At 39.1% G+C, this 23,535-nt stretch overlaps 1 protein-coding gene across 1 annotated transcript in view; it reads left to right on the top strand.

Annotated features, from left to right (window-relative positions):
- Positions 1 to 23,535, top strand: part of fbxl17 (F-box and leucine-rich repeat protein 17) — a 762,124-nt gene that overhangs the window by 3,454 nt on the left and 735,135 nt on the right. Inside the window, exons 2-6 of the mRNA XM_034170559.1 lie at positions 957 to 1,459; positions 7,985 to 8,353; positions 9,956 to 10,078; positions 10,326 to 10,583; positions 12,317 to 12,448. Of these exons, the coding sequence (XP_034026450.1) occupies positions 977 to 1,459; positions 7,985 to 8,353; positions 9,956 to 10,078; positions 10,326 to 10,583; positions 12,317 to 12,448 (1,365 nt within the window). The 5' untranslated portion in view covers positions 957 to 976. The remainder of the gene's footprint in view (positions 1 to 956; positions 1,460 to 7,984; positions 8,354 to 9,955; positions 10,079 to 10,325; positions 10,584 to 12,316; positions 12,449 to 23,535) is intronic.

Below are 23,535 nucleotides of genomic sequence, written 5' to 3'. Positions count from 1 at the left end.
AGAGAAATTGTTTCCCTGGCACATTTCAAAAAAATTTCCTGCTAATCCGATTAATCGTGTCAAAACCCCATCAGATTCATCGATGATCCAAATAACCGTTTGTTGCAGCCCTAGTTGAAGCCCAGGTTAATGTTGACTGGCAGTGGTGCTGCAGGGTACCAGCAGAAAGTATTCTGTTGTGCAGCAAAGAAATAGAAGAAAAAGGAGAAGGTATGTCCTGAGGCAGTGAAGGAGAAGAGGAAGTGTGTGGAGATGAGAGTTGGACCATTGAATGATGACACTACGACTAATAAAGGTCCCTTGGTTGTAGGGCGAGTTTTGAAAATGAAGAGAATGTTGATGAAATGGGTGTCAGGCAGAATGATGATTGTGAAGCTTGAAATTGGAGGGTTGATGATGAGTGCCATCAGCGCATAAGCCTCACAAATAAGGTATGAAATGGAGAAAAGAGAAACTGCCTGGAGTGAGTTAGGTGACACAGTTGGAAGTATACCCAAGGAAGAAAGAGCAGTGACTGGGGTGGTCTTCAGCTGGCATGTGAGTGAAAGTAACAGATGTGATGTCATTTTAGGGTTAATCAGACGTTATTTAAAAGTTAATCATCTGTACAATAATGAGAGTTGCAAATAACATTTTCTTTTGTAATTTTCTGAAGGTGTTTGACAGTTCTGCAGAAAACATTGCAAGCAACGCTGTTTGACATTTCAAGCTTGGAATTACACACGCTAGCTATCCAGAGGCCCAAGCAATGTCTTTACATATCTTATTCCAGCAATGTCAAAGCAGAAAACCTTGACTTTAACAAGCTGCAAATGAAATATTTTTGCTTGACAGGTTTTAAACAAGTAACTGATGACACCAATCTTGTCACTTCTATACCACACTGGTATTATCTTTGCGATGCTGTAAATAAACAACTAATGCTATGCCTAATAACTTTGCTGTTGCTGTTCTAGAGTTTCATTGAGTCATCTATATGGGCCATCTTCTTTCGAAAAATGATTACCGCCTGAAGAAGAGGACGTGCAAGCTGCATCACAGGAAGAAGAAGAAAAGGAATTGTTTCCTTCAGGGGCCGTGCATGCTGTGCTTCATTGTTCAGAGCAACAGCAGCAGTCTTGACGACGACAACGAGCATTTGGAGACCACTGTCAACGGTAGTGGGTGTTGTAACAACAGTGTCACCGCAATCACTGTCCCTGGTGTGGGTGGTGTTGGCATTGGACCAGCAGCTGCTTCAAAGCTTGCAGAAAGATACGCAGCACTTGCAACTCCTGAGGACTGCTCGAAGTTCCTGTTGGCACCAAGGGAACTAGGTATTTGGGAAGGCCAGGGAAGGAGCCTGTTGTCAGCTGTTCCTGCCAAATTGATTCCACCACCTGCACTGTTTCGAACTGCTGGGTTGTCTGTGACGGTGCCCATTCCTGTGCCTGGTTGCACCAGTGATTACAGTGAAATGGTAGGAAGCTATGAAAATGTTTAATCCACAAATTCAGATATTTTCTTTTTAAGAGAGATGACCTTACACAAGACAGGTAAATAAGGATTTGGATAGTGACATAATTGTTGTATTTTTGCTTTTTACAATACCAACACTTGAATTGAAATGAAACAGTCAAGATGTGCTTGTAGTGTAGTTTTTCAGCTTTAATTTAAGGTCAGTTTTCAAAAGTAACAGCTCCTTTGACACAGTCATTTCAGTGGTACCCAAGGATCCCTCAGAGGTCTTTTCATTTCCAACAAAGTTGTCACAGTAGCTATTTAGGAATTACAGCCATTTTCTTTCATTGTCTCTCAGGTTTCAAAGGCCACAAGCAATTGAACAAAGTAAATTTCAGAATTATTGTAAATATCATCACTTTTACAACTAGTTTTCTTTAGACACGTCAGGGGATGAATACATGAACATTTCCAAGTCACTAACTAGGTTTTGTATGTTATAGGATGTCATTTACATCATTCAGTAAGAATATAAACGGTATGGTTAATCTGTCTGGAGTAGACAGCTCTCAAAATCTGACTACAAGAAGATGAGTGAGGAAAACCACCAAGCCTTCCATGACACAAGGATGCTTATTCGCTGTCTTAGGACGGTTTTCCGTCTTTTTGTAAATTATTGGCCTCTGAAAGAACGCTCTTGTGAAGGTAGTTAATGTGCAACATTGTCTCGATGTTCCAGACAGTTTCCTGCCTGCTTCCCGTGCCAAATCTCATCGTTCAACAAATTTTCTACCTTGTCAGTTTCTCATCGTTTATTTCCAATATTGCACAAGATAAATACAAGTATGACAATAATTTAAAGCTGATATCATTTAAACAAGTAAATTCTGTGATATTTTGGTATTGTTGTATGATAAATGTAATGCATCATAAGGTTGGGTATCGAAACCCGGTTCTCTTCAGGTATCGTTAAGAAATGATTCGATCCACCAACATCAATAGCCTTTTTGCTTCACGGTTTCCTTATCGGTCCTTCAGAGTGGCCGTTGTTTTTGGGAGTGTTTGTTGGGAAAATGATCATGTTTCTATGTTGATTACAGAACCCCTGCAGGGTCTGTAGTCAACTGTTTATGCAACGCGGCTCTTCTTTGAAGCTTGAAGCAATGAAGCATTGATCCGACCCGCTGCTTTGTTGGTTTTATTTCGCTTTATCTTAATTTTTCCCCGCTAAAGCCCCAAGGAGCACATGTCTGTAATATTTACCTCTTTTATGTTAAACTAACCTGTTATGGTCTTCTGAAACAGTTGATCGATGTATTTTATAACTTAAAAACGGGACCGATGCTAACGCATTAGCATGTGTATGGCATTTTCAATGTTAAAGTTAGCATTAAACTGTTCACATCGCAGCATGTTTTTGTGCATTTGTTTTCTGTATAATAATTAATGGCTCAGCGTTTGTTGAAGTGTCAAATGTATTACAAATTTTAATATTTTTAAAATTTATTTTTTGTTTAGCTATCAGTAATAATAATAGCAACAACAGTAATAGTAATAATAACTAATAATGCTACAATACAATTTTAGAGAAAGAGACAAAGAACCTGATTAAAAACACAACAGAAAATATAAAACCAGCTAATAATGAACATAAATAAATATAGAAATAAATGTTTTCTATGAACACCTAGTGACTCTTAGACCTCCACTTCATCCCTGTTTAAGTTTAATGACAATTTGTCAAACCATATTTTCAATTTGTTAATTACTTCAGTGTTTTCCTCCAGAACTATTTGCCAAGCTAGAAAACTGCTACTTCTTAGTAAGGGCAGAATACTACTGGAATTCATCTGAATAAGGAAAGTTGTTTTTTCTCACTAAAATGGATGCTGCATTCACTGCAGTTTATTGTCTGGAATAGTCCCAGATTGCATTTCAGAGCTTCTAGAATTCAAACATTTTTTGTGCGGGTGGTGTTGGGGGGTGTGTGTAATTTTGGTTATAGCTTTTTTTTTTTTCAGGTAATATGTTAGTAATATATATTAACATGTGGTGGTAACAAGCTAATATGCTGGTGGCAACAGGTAGTGATATGGTTATTCCATTTTAGAATTATTTTGTTTTGAGGTGGTTTACATGCTTTAGCCCCCCCCCCCTAGTTTTCCAAACGCTGTAGGCGTTTGGGGTAACTTTTGCTGTCTTGAATACTATAGATGAATCACATTGCTGTCTTTTTTTTTTTTTTTTTTTTTCCCTCCTAAGCACCCACGCATGACAACTCTGAAGGAGTTACAGACATCTATGGCAGTGATTGTGGATACTGCCCATAGTGCAAATTTTGTCTATTGCATGATGCATCACAGTTATCCAGCTTTGTGATCAGAATACGTATGTACCTGATTGTACAGCTTAGTTACATTAATTGAAGTTACTGTCCCTGGTGGATGAATATAATTATGGAGGAGGATCATATCATAAATCCTGACACAACAAAAGAATATGTGTAGACTAGAAGCACTCAGAGAGGCAAACCTCCGCCAAGGCCATGGGGTCACTGACTCCATACATCTACATGCCGTGGAATCATTGAACCTAAAAAGTATAACAATGATGTTTGCTCAGTAGTAAAAAAAAAAGTCTCATCTGCTGTGACTGGATAGCATGTATCCTTAGCGCTTGGCATCACAGTTATTGCAACTTGCACCTTTCCCAGAAGCTACTGTCAATCTGAGCACTGATATTGATATTGCATGTGCTTATAGACAAAATCAAATAAGAGTCAAAATTCAATTTATTATTCAACTAAACTGCAAATATATGAATTTTTTTAACATTTATGAAACACTTCTCTAAACAAGGCCATAGGGTCACTCACCCTAAAGATATTCCCTCCTTGGCACAGTGATCTATTCAACAATTCAGTGTTACAACCAAAACTATGATACATACACTTTTCTTTCCTTTATATTTGACATCTGTGACCATGAAAACATACCACTAGAACTTGGAATCACTTTCACTGTCTTTACAACCCCTGGCAAAAATTATGGAATCACCGGCCTCGGAGGATGTTCATTCAGTTGTTTAATTTTGTAGAAAAAAAGCAGATCACAGACATGACACAAAACTAAAGTCATTTCAAATGGCAACTTTCTGGCTTTAAGAAACACTATAAGAAAACAGGACAAAAAATTGTGGCAGTCGGTAACTGTTACTTTTTTAGACCAAGCAGAGGGGAAAAAAATATGGAATCACTCAATTCTGAGGAAAAAATTATGGAATCATGAAAAACAAAAGAACGCTCCAACACATCACTAGTATTTTGTTGCACCACCTCTGGCTTTTGTAACAGCTTGCAGTCTCTGAGGCATGGACTTAATGAGTGACAAACAGTACTCTTCATCAATCTGGCTCCAACTTTCTCTGATTGCTGTTGCCAGATCAGCTTTGCAGGTTGTAGCCTTGTCATGGACCATTTTCTTCAACTTCCACCAAAGATTTTTAATTGAATTGAGTTCCGGACTATTTGCAGGCCATGACATTGACCCTATGTGTCTTTTTGCAAGGAATGTTTCACAGTTTTGCCTATGGCAAGATGCATTATCATCTTGAAAATGATTTCATCATCCCCAAACATCCTTTCAATTGATGGGATAAGAAAGTGTCCAAAATATCAACGTAAACTTGTGCATTTATTGATGATGTAATGACAGCCATCTCCCCAGTGCCTTTACCTGACATGCAGCCCCATATCATCAATGGCTGTGGAAATTTACATGTTCTCTTCAGGCATTCCTCTTTATAAATCTTATTGAAACGGCACCAAACAAAAGTTCCAGCATCATCACCTTGCCCAATGCAGATTCGAGATTCATCACTGAATATGACTTTCATCCAGTCATCCACAGTCCACGATTGCTTTTCCTTAGCCACTGTAACCTTGTTTTTTTCTGTTTAGGTCTTAATGATGGCTTTCGTTTAGCTTTCTGTATGTAAATGCCATTTCCTTAGGCAGTTTCTTACAGTTCGGTCACAGACGTTGACTCCAGTTTCCTCCCATTCGTTCCTCATTGTTTTGTTGTGCATTTTCGATTTTTGAGACATATTGCTTTAAGTTTTCTGTCTTGACGCTTTGATGTCTTCCTTGGTCTACCAGTATGTTTGCCTTAACAACCTTCCCATGTGTTTTGTATTTGGTCCAGAGTTTAGACACAGGCTGACTGTGAACAACCAACATCTTTTGCAACATGCAGATGATTTACCCTCTTTTAAGAGTTTGATAATCCTCTCCTTGTTTCAATTGACATCTCTCGTGTTGGAGCCATGATTCATGTCAGTCCACTTGGTGCAACAGCTCTCCAAGGTGTGATCACTCCTTTTTAGATGCAGACTAACGAGCAGATCTGATTTGATGCAGGTGTTAGTTTTGGGGATGAAAATTTACAGGGTGATTCCATAATTTATTCCTCAGAATTGAGTGAGTCCATATTTTTTTCCCTCTGCTTGGTCTAAAAAAGTAACCATTACTGACTGCCACAATTTTTTTTTCCTGATTTCTTATAGTGTTTCTTAAAGCCAGAAAGTAGCCATTTGAAATGACTTTAGTTTTGTGTCATGTCTGTGATCTGCTGTTTTTCTACAAAATTAAACAACTGAATGAACATCCTCTGTGGCCGGTGATTCCATAATTATTGCCAGGGGTTGTATTAGTTCAAAAGTTATTGTAAAGTAAGTCACTTCGGCTGCTCCCTTGTTTGCACTTGGGGTCGCCACAGCAAATCCAAGGTGGATCTGCATGTTGAATTGGCACAAGTTTTACACCGGATGCCCTTCCTGACGCAACTCCACATTACATGGAGAAATGTGGCATAAAAATGATTTTTCGGTAATGGCGGTTTTCTTCTGGATCTAGCTCCATAACATTTGAAGCTACATCAAATCTGATGACACCTTACTGAATCAGTACAGATTCAGCTACAATTTGGTGTTAGATGTGCATCTCTAGCTTCATTTGTCACCTCACACTGACACATTTTCTATTTTCCCTATATTTTTGCATATTCTGGATCACCAGATCCGGATCCGATCATCACCAAACCTTGTTGTTTGATAGTACATTTGACTGTGTTACACTCTAATTTTTTTTCAAGCCTTTCTGCCTTGTTTTTGTGGAGTTAGAAACTAGAATGTCAAAATTCCCCCTATCCCGCAATGGTGAAGAATCCTTTAAAAAAATTCACCACTAAAATGTAATCACTTGTTCCTCTTGTCATTTCCAACCACTCCACAAAATTTAATCAAATTCCGTTCAAAACCTTTTGAGTTATCCTGCTGACAAACAGACAGACAGACAGACAAACAAACGCGACAGAAAACATAACCTCCTTGGCGGAGGTAATAATGTTATGTATGGTAACTTCTGCCTTTTTGCTTTAATAACAAATTGCTCATTCCTAAGTAAAGGTGCTTTATAACCAGTTGGTTGATTAAAACATCTTATTTAGCATGACTGAAATAATCAAAAAATTATACTGTGTGGTTTCTCAGTGCTACAATGCATTTTTAATATCACGAAGAAAAAGGAAAAGACTTTTGGATATGAAAGCATTTTCTGACTTCTAGTTCTTCGCTTTATTCTACATCAGTGAAAAAAAATCATTCTTGCATGTTTTGCTTGGCTTGCACATGGCAATATTTTTCATTGGATCAAATTATGTAAACAAGTTCACATGTGAACACACTTCCCCTCATTGTTGAAGACAGCTGGGTATACCTCAGAGCAGCAGCTTCAAGTGCCTGCTCAGCAAAGGTGCTAACATGGGTAGACCCTTAGTAACCATGTCCATGGGATCAATGGCTGAAGTAGTCAGGGGGAGTTTTTTGCTTTCTAACGACGTTGTAACACAGACCACCGAAACACCTTCTTTTAAGTAGTTTCTGGACATGTACATCCTGCCCACTGACATGCTATTTTAACAAGATAATCAATGTTAACTCCACCTATTAGTGTCCACAATGTTATGGGTGATCGCTGTATACTGCCTATTTGTCAACATGCTCAATTCCCATAATTCATAATCTGGTTTAGATAATTTGAATTACATCATCAGCATAAATGAACTGTCATAGTTCAGTTGAATTTGGGCTGAGACAAATGTTACAGGTAGACCAGGTCTGATTATTTTGACACATTAGATTGACCATGCACTAGTAGCTGAAACATTCCAGTTGAGCAAGACTTATGTAAAATAACATGCAAGTCAAAGTTTACATCCTGCAAACATCCAAAGATTTTACTCAGGTTTCCAAAGATCTGTGGAGTCTTTATCTGTAGTCAAATCCTCACTCCATGCATCAGCACCATCTGCATATCTTGGTCCTGTATTGTGCTGTCCATGTTTCCAGTTTGCAGTTGTTTTATTTCATGGGCATACTGTAGGTTTGACAATAAATGCTTAAAAATGGAAAAGGTAAAAAGCAAACCTGCCTTATTGTAAGAGAATGAAATTGCACTTTACTGACCTGAGTTTGTTTTTTGGTGCAGGTGTGTAAGAGGAAATGTTCTGAGGTGCAGAGGTGCACCCCCTGTAAGCAGCCCCGCTGTGCCTTTGCTGCCTCTGAAGGAGGGCTGGAAAGTGGATCAGGTGGAAAAGGTCAAGGAGAGGCATCCTCGAACTCTGAAAGTGGCCACTGCCACCTTCCTCTCTGTCCAATTCCATCATCCTCTTCTTCCTCCTCCTCTCCCTCCCCACCTACGGATGGCTGCTGTGGATTGGGTCTCCATGGTGATTTGCCCCACAGCTCAGACTCATCTCCCTGCTGCCTGCATCACTATGACGATTGTCAGGGAAGAGGTTCCGATGCTGCTGATTATTTAAGTATCAACCACTTGCCTTCGTCCATTCTTCTTAAGGTCAGAATTCACCACAAAATTGCCTTTGAACCTAAGCCAGAAGTTGTCCCTGAAATGATGTACACTGCATGTTGATAAATCATAAGTGATTATTTACCTAACACTTAAAGACTTTAAAGACTTTAACAAAGTGCTTTAGCTTCTTCTTTCTCGACAACAGAAACACGATACGCAAACAGTATTTGTGTACCCTGCTTTGCATTTGTAATAGTGCTGATCGTACTATAATTTGAGAGTTTGTTTGTTCTGCTTTGAGGTGCTTGTGCCAGTTTCTACCAAACTTACTGTGGGCATGTAGGGTGACTACAGAGTTGCCCTTGAAGTGTTTTTATGGCAAAGGTCATTTGGGTCAAATTTCAAGTTAAAAAAAAAAAAAAAAAAAAAAAAAAAAAAATCTGTGTTCACCTACTCCTCCCAGATCCTGTGGCCAATTTCTGCCAAAGTTGAGCTGTGGATGACAGTCAACCCCAGAATTGTCCTTAATAGGGTTTTTCCACAGGATGCCCTTCTACTATGATCGGCCATGTTCCAAAAAAGTGCAAAACAGGATGAAATGGCTTAATTCCCCCCCTTTTCAATCAATCAATCAAACTTTATTTATAGAGCACTTTTGATACAATTAAATGCAACACAAAGTGCTTCACAAAGTAAAAACAGCACCTTTTTAACAGTACATTTTGATCCCAATGATTGCTTTAACTATTATGTATACCAAGTTTGTTCAAGATTGAGAAAGATGGATACTGTGATGCTTCAAAATGAGCCCCGAATTGCTATTCAGGATCAAACGGGAAGAAACAGCATTCTGTGGAATAACCCTGTAAAAGGGTTTGTTTTGGCAAAAGTCAGGGTCATTTGGGTCAAAACTCAAATTTACAATTTCCGTCCCAATATCCACCAAACATGGCACATATACGTGGGTTCTGCAATTGGTCAGTTGACATCAAAGTTACCAAAGCTTTGTCATTAGGGTCATAGGTCAAAATTGATATTTAGCTCTGGGATTTTATCAAGCTTGGCAAACATACGATACCCGTTCCTTGAATTGCCCAGGTGAGGCCAGATTTAGCAGAAGTTGACCATTGGAGTCGAGGCTCAAACGTTTTTCACTCCAATTTGGGTAGAACTTGGCACACATGTTGGGGTCAAGGGGTGTGTTCCAGAATTGCTCAGCAATGTTGTGTTTGCCAAAGGTCAGTCACTGGAGTTAAGGTCATGTATTCCTGTTTGCTGGCCTTTCTCCTCCTATGTCCTTGTGTTCATTTCTAGTAATTTGATTTGAAATAATTTGATTTTTCAAATGGACTTGGACCAAGTGTAGCACACTCTTGGATTGATTCCAGAATTGCCCTAGCAAGGACAGCCAGAGGTCAGTCATATGGGTGGAGATCATGGTCATTGGGCGTCAAACCCCAAATTGCTGTTGTCATTACTGGCTTCATGGCCACGGGTACCATTATGTAGACATATGCAATAATCAAAGTGTCATTTGAAAGCATGCTTTTCAACATATAGGCCACTCAAATTCCTCAGGTGTTATTATAATGGAAATACAGATGCTGAGTGGGTTTTTTTTTTTTCTGAGATTATCACTCTCTGCAGGTGCTTTCCCACTTGACCGTGAAGGAGCGCTGTCTCTGTGCTTCACTGGTTTGTAAATACTGGAGGGACCTCTGCTTAGACTTCCAGTTCTGGAAGCAAATTGACCTCAGTGGCTTACAGCAAGTAAGGCATCACATTGGATTCATATCTCAGACTTAATTATTCTTGATGTTTTGTTGATTTCAGAAGAGTAGTATAATGAAATTTTTTATTTTTGTTTTATAAAATGAGCATTTTTAACATGTTGATGCTGGGCGTACAGTGAGCAAGCTGATAAGCTTTAGTGTTACCCTTTGCTTTGAGAGGGGAAAAAATCAAAGACTATTTCTTTCTGCTGACTTCAACATATGTTTTTGTTACTCTAATACAGGTGAATGATGATCTTCTGGTGAAAATAGCATCTCGAAGGCAGAATGTGACAGAGATAAATATTTCAGACTGCAGAGGGGTTCATGACCATGGCGTCAGTTCTCTAGCTTTCCATTGTCGTGGTCTGCAGAAGTACACAGCATACCGCTGTAAGCAGCTTGGGGACCAGTCTCTGTCGGCATTAGCTACACACTGCCCTCTGCTGGTAAAGGTGCATGTGGGCAACCAGGACAAACTAACTGACGACGCACTAAAAAAGGTATGCATTTAGAATCAGATTTTAACAATAATAATCATAAAAAGGGGGATTATTAAGATTTTGTGTTTCAGGAATTTAAACTTTACAGTTGATTTTAGGTGTTAAAAATATTTGTTTACTCTCTTAAAGACTAATTTTATTTAATGTTCTTTGAGCGTTATATTTGGTTTTCTTTTGTGATTACTTCAAAATTTTATTCTTTTTTCTTTTTTTTGTTTGTATTTCTTGTATTTAAAATGGCATAAACAAATTAAAATTTGTGAAATTCCAAGTGTTCCAATACTTTTGGAGGGCACAGTATCTTAACCTTATGATGAGTGAAAATGAGTGTGGTGTTATTACTGTTTTGTTTAAGAGTGTCTAATTTTCACTGTTGCTGCACTTTGTGTCAAATCATAGTCATATCCTATTGATGTAAAAATTCAGTAAGGTATATCTTCTATTATACATTTCAAATCAAAGGTGGAACTCTACTAATGTTTACTAAGGTACACCTAAATATCTTATAAAAAAAAAAAGAAAAAAAAAAAAAAAGAGTAGAGCCACTTAGGTGCCTGGTCTTGAGAACCAGGGATGGTAGGTTGAAAAGCTTTTTTATCCCATAGGAACTCTCCCTACCCACCTAAGCGGCTCAAGAATATGGACAGCATGTATATAAGTAACATTTACGTGACAATTTATGATAATATTGAGATACGATAATTTGGCCATATTGTACAGCCCTACTGTTAACTAGCTGAAAACTTTGAATATTAATTTACATCTACATTAAAAAAGTGGCAGGGGGTTAAGATGGATGTAATTGAGGGGTCAGCTGAAAAGCAAAAAAAAAAAAAAAAAGAAAAACGCTTAAAAAGGTGGGAGTATGGAAGCAGAGCCCCTCCAGAAGCTGAACGGCAAAATAAGGAAAATGCTTCTGGGGCGGGGCCCCCCGAAGCTGAAAGGTTTTAGTCATGCTAATGCTCCCAAGAACCTTTTTATGGAAAAAAAGTCTGAAGGACCTAAAGGACATGGTTAGATGGCGAGGAGCTTTTCCAGGCATGTGAGAGGCAAAGAAAGAAAAATGACCCCAGAAGCTGAAAGGTTTTTGCCATGCTAATGCTCCCCTGAAACATTTACTCAAAATAAAGTCTGAAGGACCTAAATGACATGGTGAGATGCTGACTAGCTTTGCTCATTCATGTCCGCGACATATGCATATTATATAATAACATCAGAATGAGATAAAATCCAGTCTATTTTGGCGGAACTGACAAGACAGGTCAGGTTGACGAGTATATGCTGCAAATTGTGTCATGCAAAACATTAAAGAACTGCTTTGAAATAGACCTCTGCTCCATGTTTACCTTCCAAAAATAACCATCATCCTCTTGACCTAGTCCAGTCACGAGGGCCATCAACAAAAAAGCACATGTTCTGGTTTGAGTTCAGGAAAACAGCACAGGGGCATAGTGTTGCAGCTGATGCTCCATCACAGTACATTTAATTGGCTTCATTTGCGTCTTCCTGAATAACCAGTGTTTTGACACAGAGTCAATCCAGCAGTGCTCAACATGTTAGGCACAAGTGATCCAAAGCATTTTCTATTTGAATTCAAATTTGTGTGCATTTACGTACACTCATATTTGTGTTTTTATAATGCAGTAATAAATGAAGTAATGCACTCATTATTCTGGTGACTGTATGCTGCATTTGATTTTACATTTATTTGTTAAATCCCCCTTTGGTGACAGCTTGGAGAGCACTGCAGTGAGCTGAAGGACATCCACCTGGGTCAGTGCTACAGCATCACTGATGAGGGCATGGTGGCCCTGGCTCGAGGATGCACAAAACTGCAGAGACTCTACTTGCAAGAGAACAAACTGGTCAGTCACAGTCCTCTGCTCCAGCTGTTGATGTCTTTGTCTCTGCAATTTGGGATGTCTAAGCCCAGATGAGTCTTAAAAGTGTGGGTTCTTTTGCCTTTATCTTCACTGCATAGCTGTTTTTTGCTGTTGGGGTTCACGTTCACACACATCCACTTATCTCACAGTGACGTTCATGTCTCTGGGTCCTCGGCCCATGACTTTAGGAAATGCTCGGTGTTTGAGACTAAGAGACATCTGTGAAAGCTTATGGAGTTATGCAGTTGCTAGAAAAAGGTGTTTGGCAATGTTTATATCTTTGCAGGAGAATGATGGTCCAACTGTTTCTGGTCCTGGTGCTCCATGTCTTACTGTATGGCTGTGACAGTTGAAGGCTTGCCAGTTACCAAAGGCAAAGACTGGATGTCTCTGGTACTCGGTCTCTTTGGAGGATCCTTGGGTACAGCTGGAATGGCTTTGTGCCAAAGGAGTGGTTAGTTTCGGAGATTCAGATGAATATTACTAACACTGTCAGAGAGTGTCAGCTGTGATATTTTGGCCATGTGGTGTGTTTTTGGTTGTGATCTAACAGGCAGGTGCCTCAGTGTTTAGGGCCGCAGTGACTGGAGCAAGCCAAGGGTTGACCTTATTCACCTGGCTGCAGCAGATTGATGGTTACTTTCTAGCTGTGGGAATGGACTGGTTGCCTACCTGGGTGGTTACCATTCAGGACCCATGTTGGTTCCATGGTGTGGTGGATACATTAATGCATCTCACCAGAGTATGCTCCCAGACTTTACTTAACGTGGTGGTAGTAGCGGTGGGAAGGGGGAAGGCACTTTTGTAAATACTGGAGTGTTACTCTGCATTACTGTCACCTAAACCTGTACCCCATTTGCCTGTAATTCGGATATGGTACCGTAGTATTGTGGTTCTGCATCAACATAGTTTCTATGCCCCAAACAAGACGAGTGTCAGAAATAACACAATATAGTTAAAGGTTCAATCCATACTCGATATGGAGAAATAGAGCCTCTTTTGGGTATAGATTGATTGAATGAGAGATTGTCATGTTCCTTGGTAATTAAGAGATTTATTATTGGTTAGGGCGCTTGGACTAACAAGTGAAAGCAGCTAAATGTAATACCAGTTTGAGGATTGACATTTGGGGGGGGTGGTCAATCACACCATTCACACCGAGGCCTGTCTCAAGTCTGCAGTCTGCACACTGCATTTCAGGACAGGATTAGCCGGCTGTATGCATATTTATTATGGGAATTGTCAGCACATGCATAATGGAATATTGTAGCCACAAGTAGTATTGTTCAAATACAAAAAAATAAATAAATACAGAATTGGCAGCAGTATAAATATATATACATTCAGACTAGTCCATGAAATATGTTATGCATGATATCAGACATGCTCCAAACTAACAGAATAGCAGCCACTTGTTTATGGAGGAAGGATGTTAGCCTGCTTTTAGACAAGGTGAGGAAAAATGTATAAATATGTACTATATATAATGTATATGGCTTTTCAAATTATGATGAAACATGGAGTTCAAAATGATTCAAAAATTATGTAATAATATGGGCAGTGGATGTTTCAGGCGATGGGTTAACAAAGGGATGTCTTTTTAACAGGTGCACAAAAGGTGTGCAGGAATTTAAGTTCTGCATCGCGACGGCGTATTTCTGTCAATTGGGCCGCAAAAAGGCAGCAGTTAGGCTGAGCCATCCTGATGCAAAATCAAGTCTGGATGCAAGACATAGAATTTGCTGCATTCAAAACATTCAGAAATTGTTTTTTAGAATAATGTATCTTTTTTTTTTTGTCCCCTTGCTTGCAGCCCTGCGTTTGTTCTTCTGCGTCCTGTGTCACTCCGCTGGAGGAGTGGGGGGAGTGGGTCAGCCTGCTGTACGTTTGTGTCACAGTGCTGTAACGACACAGTCAGCAGAGTGTTTTAAACTTTTCTTTTCTTTCAAAGTCTGCTCTGAGTGTCTCTGTGAGTGTCCTCGCTGTGGTTTAACGAAAAACACAGGCGAAGACCCATTAACATCAAACACTAAGGTCCCACAATGCCTAAAATCTCTTCCTGACGACGGCATGACGTAAAACATGCTCATAAAACCTTATTACCTCTCTGGAGTGAGGAAATGGTAATCAAAAACCTCCAGGATGCACCCCTTTACATAAAACCCCAAACTTTTGAGGGGGCCTTAAGTTGATATATATATATATATAAATAAATAAGTCTTTCGTCCTCTTGTTACCTGGGTTGCATAATTAATTCAGGCTAAATACTGCATAGGATACACTCTGGTGTGACCCAGTTTGAGAGGAGGGTCATTCGCTGAAATCACCTAATCCGTGTTAATCCCTTCGCATCGGGTGCATACATGCATTTATTCTGTTTCACCGTGTCAGTTTGAAAGGGGTTTAAACTATTCTTGTCTTTGATGTTGATTTACATTGTCAGCAGTCTTTTTAAACATCAGTTGAAGGTGCAAAATATTTATCGCCCTCTGATGTCACTCTAGCACCAGCGTCTGAGACCAAAACAGACTTTCCCTTAGCCACTCTTACCCAACCACTCCTCAGCTCAAAGGGAAGAAGGGCTTTTATTCTCATTGTAGGTATGTTTACACATTTGTCCTCTGTATTTAACCCATAATAATTACAGCGACATCCTAACTGTTTGGAGCAGGTGCCTGGGGTCCAATTCCAACCACAGAGAAAGGAGTATAACATTAATGTGCAATTCTCTTTGTCTCAGAAAAGCCAGACCTCTGCTGTATTCCCTCCAAATAAAAATTAGGGCGTACGTAGTAACCATGTTCATCTATCCTTTGTTTGCCCAGGTTTTTTTTTTTCTTAGAAGCTCAACTCAAACTATTTGGTGAATTTCAGTGAAACTTCATACAGTGGTAGCACACAATATGTGCATGAAGGAAGATAATACTTGTCTGATGTCTTCATCATAAAGCAATTCCTAACCCACTTTGTGGATTTCAATAAAATTTCACACAGTGTAGCACACCATGTGAAGATATGCATGAAGAAAAAAATTCTGGTCTGATGTCTTCAATGGGGGATAATTGTAAACATGTAAAGGGGCTATTCCGCAGAGTGCTATTCCTTCTCGTTTAATTCTGAATAACAAATCTGAGCACATTTTGAGGCGGCATAGTAACTTCTTGATCCATTTGTCAATCTTGAAAACACTTTTATAGGTAGTAGTTACAGCTATCATTGGCGCCAGTTTTGAAATCGGGCTCAAATTTTCGAACTGTTCAAAAATTTCATCCAGGTTCGGAAAAACGGAGTCATTACGTAGTCGCTTCCGGGGTTTTGTAGTCTTAATAGCTTCAGTCATGTTCAAACGTCTTTAAACAGGTTATTCCTAGTGAGTACGGCTTGAAACCTGTTTGATTGTGCTCCATCAGGTTGAAAATTTGAAGCCAAAGCAGTGTTTGATGCGGTTTTGTTCAAAGTTGAACAGCTTGGCCAAGGGCGCAGCTCCTGAACTTGATTTTGGGCAGTTTGCCAGCTCTGCACTTTATAAGACAGCCAATTGCCAGGTTTGCATTTCATAATCCAGCCTGTTGGGACACAAACTGGATCAATCATTTCATCCCATTTTTTATTTTTATTTGGATTATGAGCTATCGTAGTAGAGCGCCGCCCTGTGGAATAGGGGTTTAAGCAACTATTATAACATGGCTGGGGAAGGGGTGCATTCTTGGTCAGAGGTCTTTTTACCACATGAACATGTTTGATTTTTTTTTTTGGCGGGAAGGGGGTGGGGGTGAATTTCTGGAAAGTTGTTAGTCATTTGAATGTGCTACGTGGATGCCTCCATCAGTCGGCCATTACCGTCTCTTTATGAATATGACAAGAGGCAAGGGTTTCATAGGGCAGGACTCGTGCACATGTGGACACTGGAGCAACAGAAAAAAAATGTAATAGAAAAGCTCTGATTATAACACTCAGAAAAGGAGTGTTGCTTCATTCGCTGCTCAGGACACCATTACAAAACTGCATCTTTACATAGGAAATAGGTGGTGGCTGCTATAGTATTCATGTTTAAAATGCCATTTCTAGCACCTTTTAAACACTTGGTAAACAGGAAAAAGTGATACACCCACTTATTTTTATATTTTTAATGTAGCAGCAGGAAGTGACCTTTTAAACTCTAGGTACACTTTTTATGAAGAGGAATTTACTATATAAAATTACAAATTAAGAATGGGGTGAAAAAGAAACTAACAAACAGCAAGTTATTAATTTGAGATTAATAGTTCATTTTGTTCATGTGAAATGTAAGTACATTGACTGGAGTATTTCCTTTAATCAACTGAATGACCTACTGTATTAAAAAATCTTATGATGTTTACTAGCACGTTTTATTTTTTTATCAAGACATTTTTTTCGAAATATCAGGAATGCCTGGTCAAGTTGAGAGGAAACAAAATGAACTGTGACTTCAGAAAAGTATTTTTTTTTAAGTGACACTAGATGTCAGCATTTACAAATTTCTGGAAAATGTGAAGGTGCTTTTTTTTTTTTCTTCTTTTCATTCATTTACAGAGGTTGTGTGTTTCCCCACCACATCACAACTAAAAAAACTATTTAAGATTTCAATTAGCATTGTCTGTGTATTATTAGAAATAAGTAGACCAATAAGTGTTTTGGATGGCTGTCATCATCCTTTTCCATTTGTGTGTATTTGCTGTCTTGACAGAATTTTTGTGGGACCCATGAGAAGCCATGGCCTTGATGAATTGGTCTGCTTAAAGTTGTTAACAGCTCAGTTTGTTAAAACCCCATTTGTCAACTTAATATTATAAGAAATTAGCGATTACCTCTAGGTGAGAGATTAATATTGCTGCTGATAACATTTCAACACAGCAGTATTAATTTCAGGCACTCATTTTTCAGATGTCAGATTGTTGCAGTTATTTTAGCTTCCTGTCATTAGTGTAAAGAGAAATGAGCTTAGTCTACATGGGAATTATGTCTACGTGTGTTCCTTACATGGCCTAAAATTGTCATTATGTTTGCCAGGAATTAAGATGACCCAGAAACACTTACTTGCCATTTCTCCACATGTCCCATTTATTATCTCGGATGGGTTGAAAGAGCAGCTAAGGTTTTCTCCTTCAGCTGCTCAGGCAAAAGAAAACTGATTTTGATGTTTAGGGAAAAACAGATGTAATTATGGTTTCCAAATAAGATAAATTTATCTGGTTGAAAATGTTAGCCTTCCTGAATTCCAGAAATATTCATGTCCATCGGTGCATCTTTGGGATTTTGGTTAAAAATGTTGCAGACCGTTGGCTTTAATTTAGTAATTATCAATTAAACCCCAAATTATATATTGGATGGCCAATATTATTGGCAGAGATGAGACTTTAACCAACATATCGGTGTTTGTGTTTTTTGCTGTTATGACAATTAAAATTTTACCCAGACAAACGATACAGAAATAAGTTTGCTGTTAGAAATTGTCATTATGTAGTTTCTCTAGCAGAGGGTGCTCCAGTGGCATTGTTTATAATGCTGTCAAGCATGGCTTGGACCCCATTACCCCTTGGCCATGCTACAAGAGACAGACAAAGCAACTAGCTGCCATTCATTTTCAGAGTGGGCATTTTACAGTGACAAGAGACAAGTCGCTGTGCAGTAAGGCTGGGGTGATGCAGCGACGTAATCAATTACAACGTATCAATCAATCAATCAATTTTTTTATATAGCGCCAAATCACAACAAACAGTTGCCCCAAGGCGCTTTATATTGTAAGGCAAGGCCATACAATAATTATGTAAAACCCCAACGGTCAAAAACGACCCCCTGTGAGCAAGCACTTGGCTACAGTGGGAAGGAAAAACTCCCTTTAACAGGAAGAAACCTCCAGCAGAACCAGGCTCAGGGAGGGGCAGTCTTCTGCTGGGACTGGTTGGGGCTGAGGGAGAGAACCAGGAAAAAGACATGCTGTGGAGGGGAGCAGAGATCGATCACTAATGATTAAATGCAGAGTGGTGCATACAGAGCAAAAAGAGAAAGAAACAGTGCATCATGGGAACCCCCCAGCAGTCTACGTCTATAGCAGCATAACCAAGGGATGGTTCAGGGTCACCCGATCCAGCCCTAACTATAAGCTTTGTATAACGTATGTCAATTACATAAATATGACTGTTTATGTAATGTACTGTCGCAGTATGGCTCCATTTAGTCAAAGCATGGACCCTGATGAGCAAGCAGCTGAAGCTCAGGAATAAACTTCCTACACTCTAGGAAACTTCAGCCAGGCAATTCAGGCACTTTGAATTGCCTTGTGTATGAATTGTGCTCGATAAATAAACTTGCCTTGCCAGTGTGGCACACATCAATGATGCATTTATTTTTATAAGTGTGATCTGTGCATGTTAGCTGAGGAGAAAATGTGATGAAGCTAATTACAAAAGTTGACGTTTTATATGAATTAGTTTAAGATTTCACTGATGGATGTTCACAGAATAGCAATGTTGCCTACGACAGTGAGTCAGTTGGGACCGCGGCCCACGTCAATAATATATTCAACACATGAAATAACGCATTGTTATAACATTTTAATGCGTACAAAATCATTAATAATCTACCATTTAAATCAGCCCTTGATGTTAATGGTTACTGGCAAAGTTTCCATAAGTGTGATTTTTGTCTCACAGTGACTTGATTTTAAAGTGACAGCTGCGTTAATTTTGACGCCATTGTGGAAGAATAACTAACAGTGTGTCGGAAGAAATATCGCAGCGCCGCTCACACAGTCTGTTTAAAAAAGAAACAAAAAATTAAATGTGCTGGTGTAGAGATGGGACTCCTGTGTCGCATGGACACGCAGGCTGTTAGAACCTCGTCCTCCACAGAGACAAACGTGCTCAACCTCAGACAAGCGCGCACAAACATGTAGGAGAGTTCTCTTCCTCCTCCCTTTTTGGGGGTAGCGTGTGGTGATCAGGACAACTGACCTGAATGAACTCTGATCAGTGGGTGAGATGACTGTATTTATCCAGAAAGGGTTTTGGAATTAAATCATTCTTGTCTCTTTGTCACCAGACAATGTGGACATCCTCATCTCTTGTTTAAAAAAAAAGAAAGAAAAAAGTTAGTTATAAGCTCAGAGTTCACTGATACTGTTCATGTTGTAATTGAATCCAACAGTTAATTATTTTAAAATATTTTGTAAAACATTGGTCACCTTGTTCTCAGTTCAGCATTACAAACCAAAGGTCCTTATTTTCATAACTTACTAAGTTATTGTTAATCGGCATCTTTCGTATCTTATCTTTATTATCTGACCAGTATTTCAGAATAACCAGCTTTGGATAATATTTCATAGCCTGTAATTCTAAGAGGAATGTCGCCTATATGACTCTATTTCTTTGTTCAAATACTGAGCATTACTACAGAAACATGACTTGCTATAATCCTTTTAATTGCTAACTCTAGCTTTTTATAATGTCAAGCTGTGTTTTTATATTAGAGCAGTTGACTAATGAAGAATCTTAAGTACTTTTACCAAGGCTTGTATGCAACCTAACCTTTGTTGATGATGATTAGTCAAACTGGATACTCGCACTCACTGGACAAAAGTAAAAGTCCCAATGCTTTTGTATGGTTTTTCATATAATAAACACCGTATATACCAGATTTTGTATATCGGATTTTTGCAGACATTGGACAAAACGACCCACCCCATCATGTATTTCCATTAAAAACCCCTCGCATGTACTGGACAGACTAGTCTGGACGTGCCCAGTCACAACAGAGGTATGAAATGAAGTTCGGCACGGATACTAGCTGATTCAAGGAAACCGGGTACCTTATTTCATTGATTAAAAGCCCTGGCATTTATTTTATCAAACCGTGCTCAGACCCGGCGCCTTAATGAGGCAGGCCTTTATTCAAGGCCAGTGATTATTAACATATGGTGTTAAGTTTGACACATATCCCTGGGTGCTGTGAACCAAAGACAACTGCTTTAGATCAGAGCCCACTGCATGGCTGCGAACCTTCCACGTAGCCTGACGCACACCTGCTAAATGACTGAGACTGCAAGGGCTGTGATTAGTCTGTAGCCCGGTGGAAAAATCAGAGTTAGGAAATGTGTGTATCTTTTCCTGTCTCATGTAAATTGTATATTTACATTAAGGTAAGATTTTGCACCGGGTTAATGGCATTTATGCTATCAGCAATACAACCCCTGGCAATAATTATGGAATCACCGGCCTCAGAGGATGTTCATTCAGTTGTTTAATTTTGTAGAAAAAAAGCAGATCACAGACATGACACAAAACTAAAGTCATTTCAAATGGCAACTTTCTGGTTTTAAGAAACACTATAAGAAATCAGGAAAAAAAATTTGTGGCAGTCAGTAACGGTTACTTTTTTAGACCAAGCAGAGGGAAAAAAATATGGACTCACTCAATTCTGAGGAATAAATTATCAATCAATTTCAATCATTTTTTTTTTATATAGCTCCAAATCACAACAAACAGTTGCCCCAAGGCGCTTTATATTGTAAGGCAAGGCCATACAATAATTATGTAAAACCCCAACGGTCAAAACGACCCCCTGTGAGCAAGCACTTGGCGACAGTGGGAAGGAAAAAACTCCCTTTTAACAGGAAGAAACCTCCAGCAGAACCAGGCTCAGGGAGGGCAGTCTTCTGCTGGGACTGGTTGGGGCTGAGGGAGAGAACCAGGAAAAAGACATGCTGTGGAGGGGAGCAGAGATCGATCACTAATGATTAAATGCAGAGTGGTGCATACAGAGCAAAAAGAGAAAGAAACCCCCAGCAGTCTACGTCTATAGCAGCATAACTAAGGGATGGTTCAGGGTCACCTGATCCAGCCCTAACTATAAGCTTTAGCAAAAAGGAAAGTTTTAAGCCTAATCTTAAAAGTAGAGAGGGTGTCTGTCTCCCTGATCTGAATTGGGAGCTGGTTCCACAGGAGAGGAGCCTGAAAGCTGAAGGCTCTGCCTCCCATTCTACTCTTACAAACCCTAGGAACTACAAGTAAGCCTGCAGTCTGAGAGCGAAGCACTCTATTGGGGTGATATGGTACTACGAGGTCCCTAAGATAAGATGGGACCTGATTATTCAAAACCTTATAAGTAAGAAGAAGAATTTTAAATTCTATTCTAGAATTAACAGGAAGCCAATGAAGAGAGGCCAATATGGGTGAGATATGCTCTCTCCTTCTAGTCCCCGTTAGTACTCTAGCTGCAGCATTTTGAATTAACTGAAGGCTTTTTAGGGAACTTTTAGGACAACCTGATAATAATGAATTACAATAGGTCCAGCCTAGAGGAAATAAATGCATGAATTAGTTTTTCAGCATCACTCTGAGACAAGACCTTTCTAATTTTAGAGATATTGCGTAAATGCAAAAAAGCAGTCCTACATATTTGTTTAATATGCGCTTTGAATGACATATTCTGATCAAAAATGACTCCAAGATTTCTCACAGTATTACTAGAGGTCAGGGTAATGCCATCCAGAGTAAGGATCTGGTTAGACACCATGTTTCTAAGATTTGTGGGGCCAAGTACAATAACTTCAGTTTTATCTGAGTTTAAAAGCAGGAAATTAGAGGTCATCCATGTCTTTATGTCTGTAAGACAATCCTGCAGTTTAGCTAATTGGTGTGTGTCCTCTGGCTTCATGGATAGATAAAGCTGGGTATCATCTGCGTAACAATGAAAATTTAAGCTATACCGTCTAATAATACTGCCTAAGGGAAGCATGTATAAAGTGAATAAAATTGGTCCTAGCACAGAACCTTGTGGAACTCCATAATTAACTTTAGTCTGTGAAGAAGATTCCCCATTTACATGAACAAATTGTAATCTATTAGACAAATATGATTCAAACCACCGCAGCGCAGTGCCTTTAATACCTATGGCATGCTCTAATCTCTGTAATAAAATTTTATGGTCAACAGTATCAAAGCAGCACTGAGGTCTAACAGAACAAGCACAGAGATGAGTCCACTGTCCGAGGCCATAAGAAGATCATTTGTAACCTTCACTAATGCTGTTTCTGTACTATGATGAATTCTAAACCTGACTGAAACTCTTCAAATAGACCATTCCTCTGCAGATGATCAGTTAGCTGTTTTTACAACTACCCTATCAAGAATTTTTGAGAGAAAGAGTACGGTTGGAGATTGGCCTATAATTAGCTAAGATAGCTGGGTCAAGTGATGGCTTTTAAGTAATGGTTTAATTACTGCCACCCTTAAAAGCCTGGGGTACATAGCCAACTAACAAAGATAGATTGATCATTTTAAGATCGAAGCATTAAATAATGCTTCCTTGAGCAGCCTGGTAGGAATGGGTCTAATAAACATGTTGATGGTTTGATGAAGTAACAGACAGACAGAACAATCGGAGAGAAAGAGTCTAACCAAATACCGGCATCACTGAAAGCAGCCAAAGATAACGATATGTCTTTGGGATGGTTATGAGTAATTTTTCTCGAATAGTTAAAATTTTGTTAGCAAAGAAGTCATGAAGTCATTACTAGTTAAAGTTAATGGAGACTCAGCTCAATAGAGCTCTGACTCTTTGTCAGCCTGGCTACAGTGCTGAAAAGAAACCTGGGGTTGTTCTTATTTTCTTCAATTAGTGATGAGTAGAAAGATGTCCTAGCTTTATGGAGGGCTTTTTTTTATAGAGCAACAGACTCTTTTTCTAGGCTAAGTGAAGATCTTCTAAATTAGTGATACGCCATTTCCTCTCCAACTTACGGGTTATCTGCTTTAAGCTAAGGGTTTGTGAGTTATACCACGGAGTCAGGCACTTCTGATTTAAAGCTCTCTTTTTCAGAGGAGCTACAGCATCCAAAGTTGTCCTTCAATGAGGATGTAAAACTATTGACGAGATACTCTATCTCACTTATTAAATTATGGAATCACCCTGTAAATTTCATCCCCAAACTAACACCTGCATCAAATCAGATCTGCTTGTTTAGTCTGCATCTAAAAAGGAGTGATCACACCTTGGAGAGCTGTTGCACCAAATGGACTGACATGAATCATGGCTCCAACATGAGAGAT

This window comes from Thalassophryne amazonica, chromosome 5, assembly GCF_902500255.1.
Source record: "Thalassophryne amazonica chromosome 5, fThaAma1.1, whole genome shotgun sequence".
Classification (NCBI taxonomy): Eukaryota; Metazoa; Chordata; class Actinopteri; order Batrachoidiformes; family Batrachoididae; genus Thalassophryne; species Thalassophryne amazonica.
This window is presented reverse-complemented; position numbering and strand designations above follow the sequence as displayed.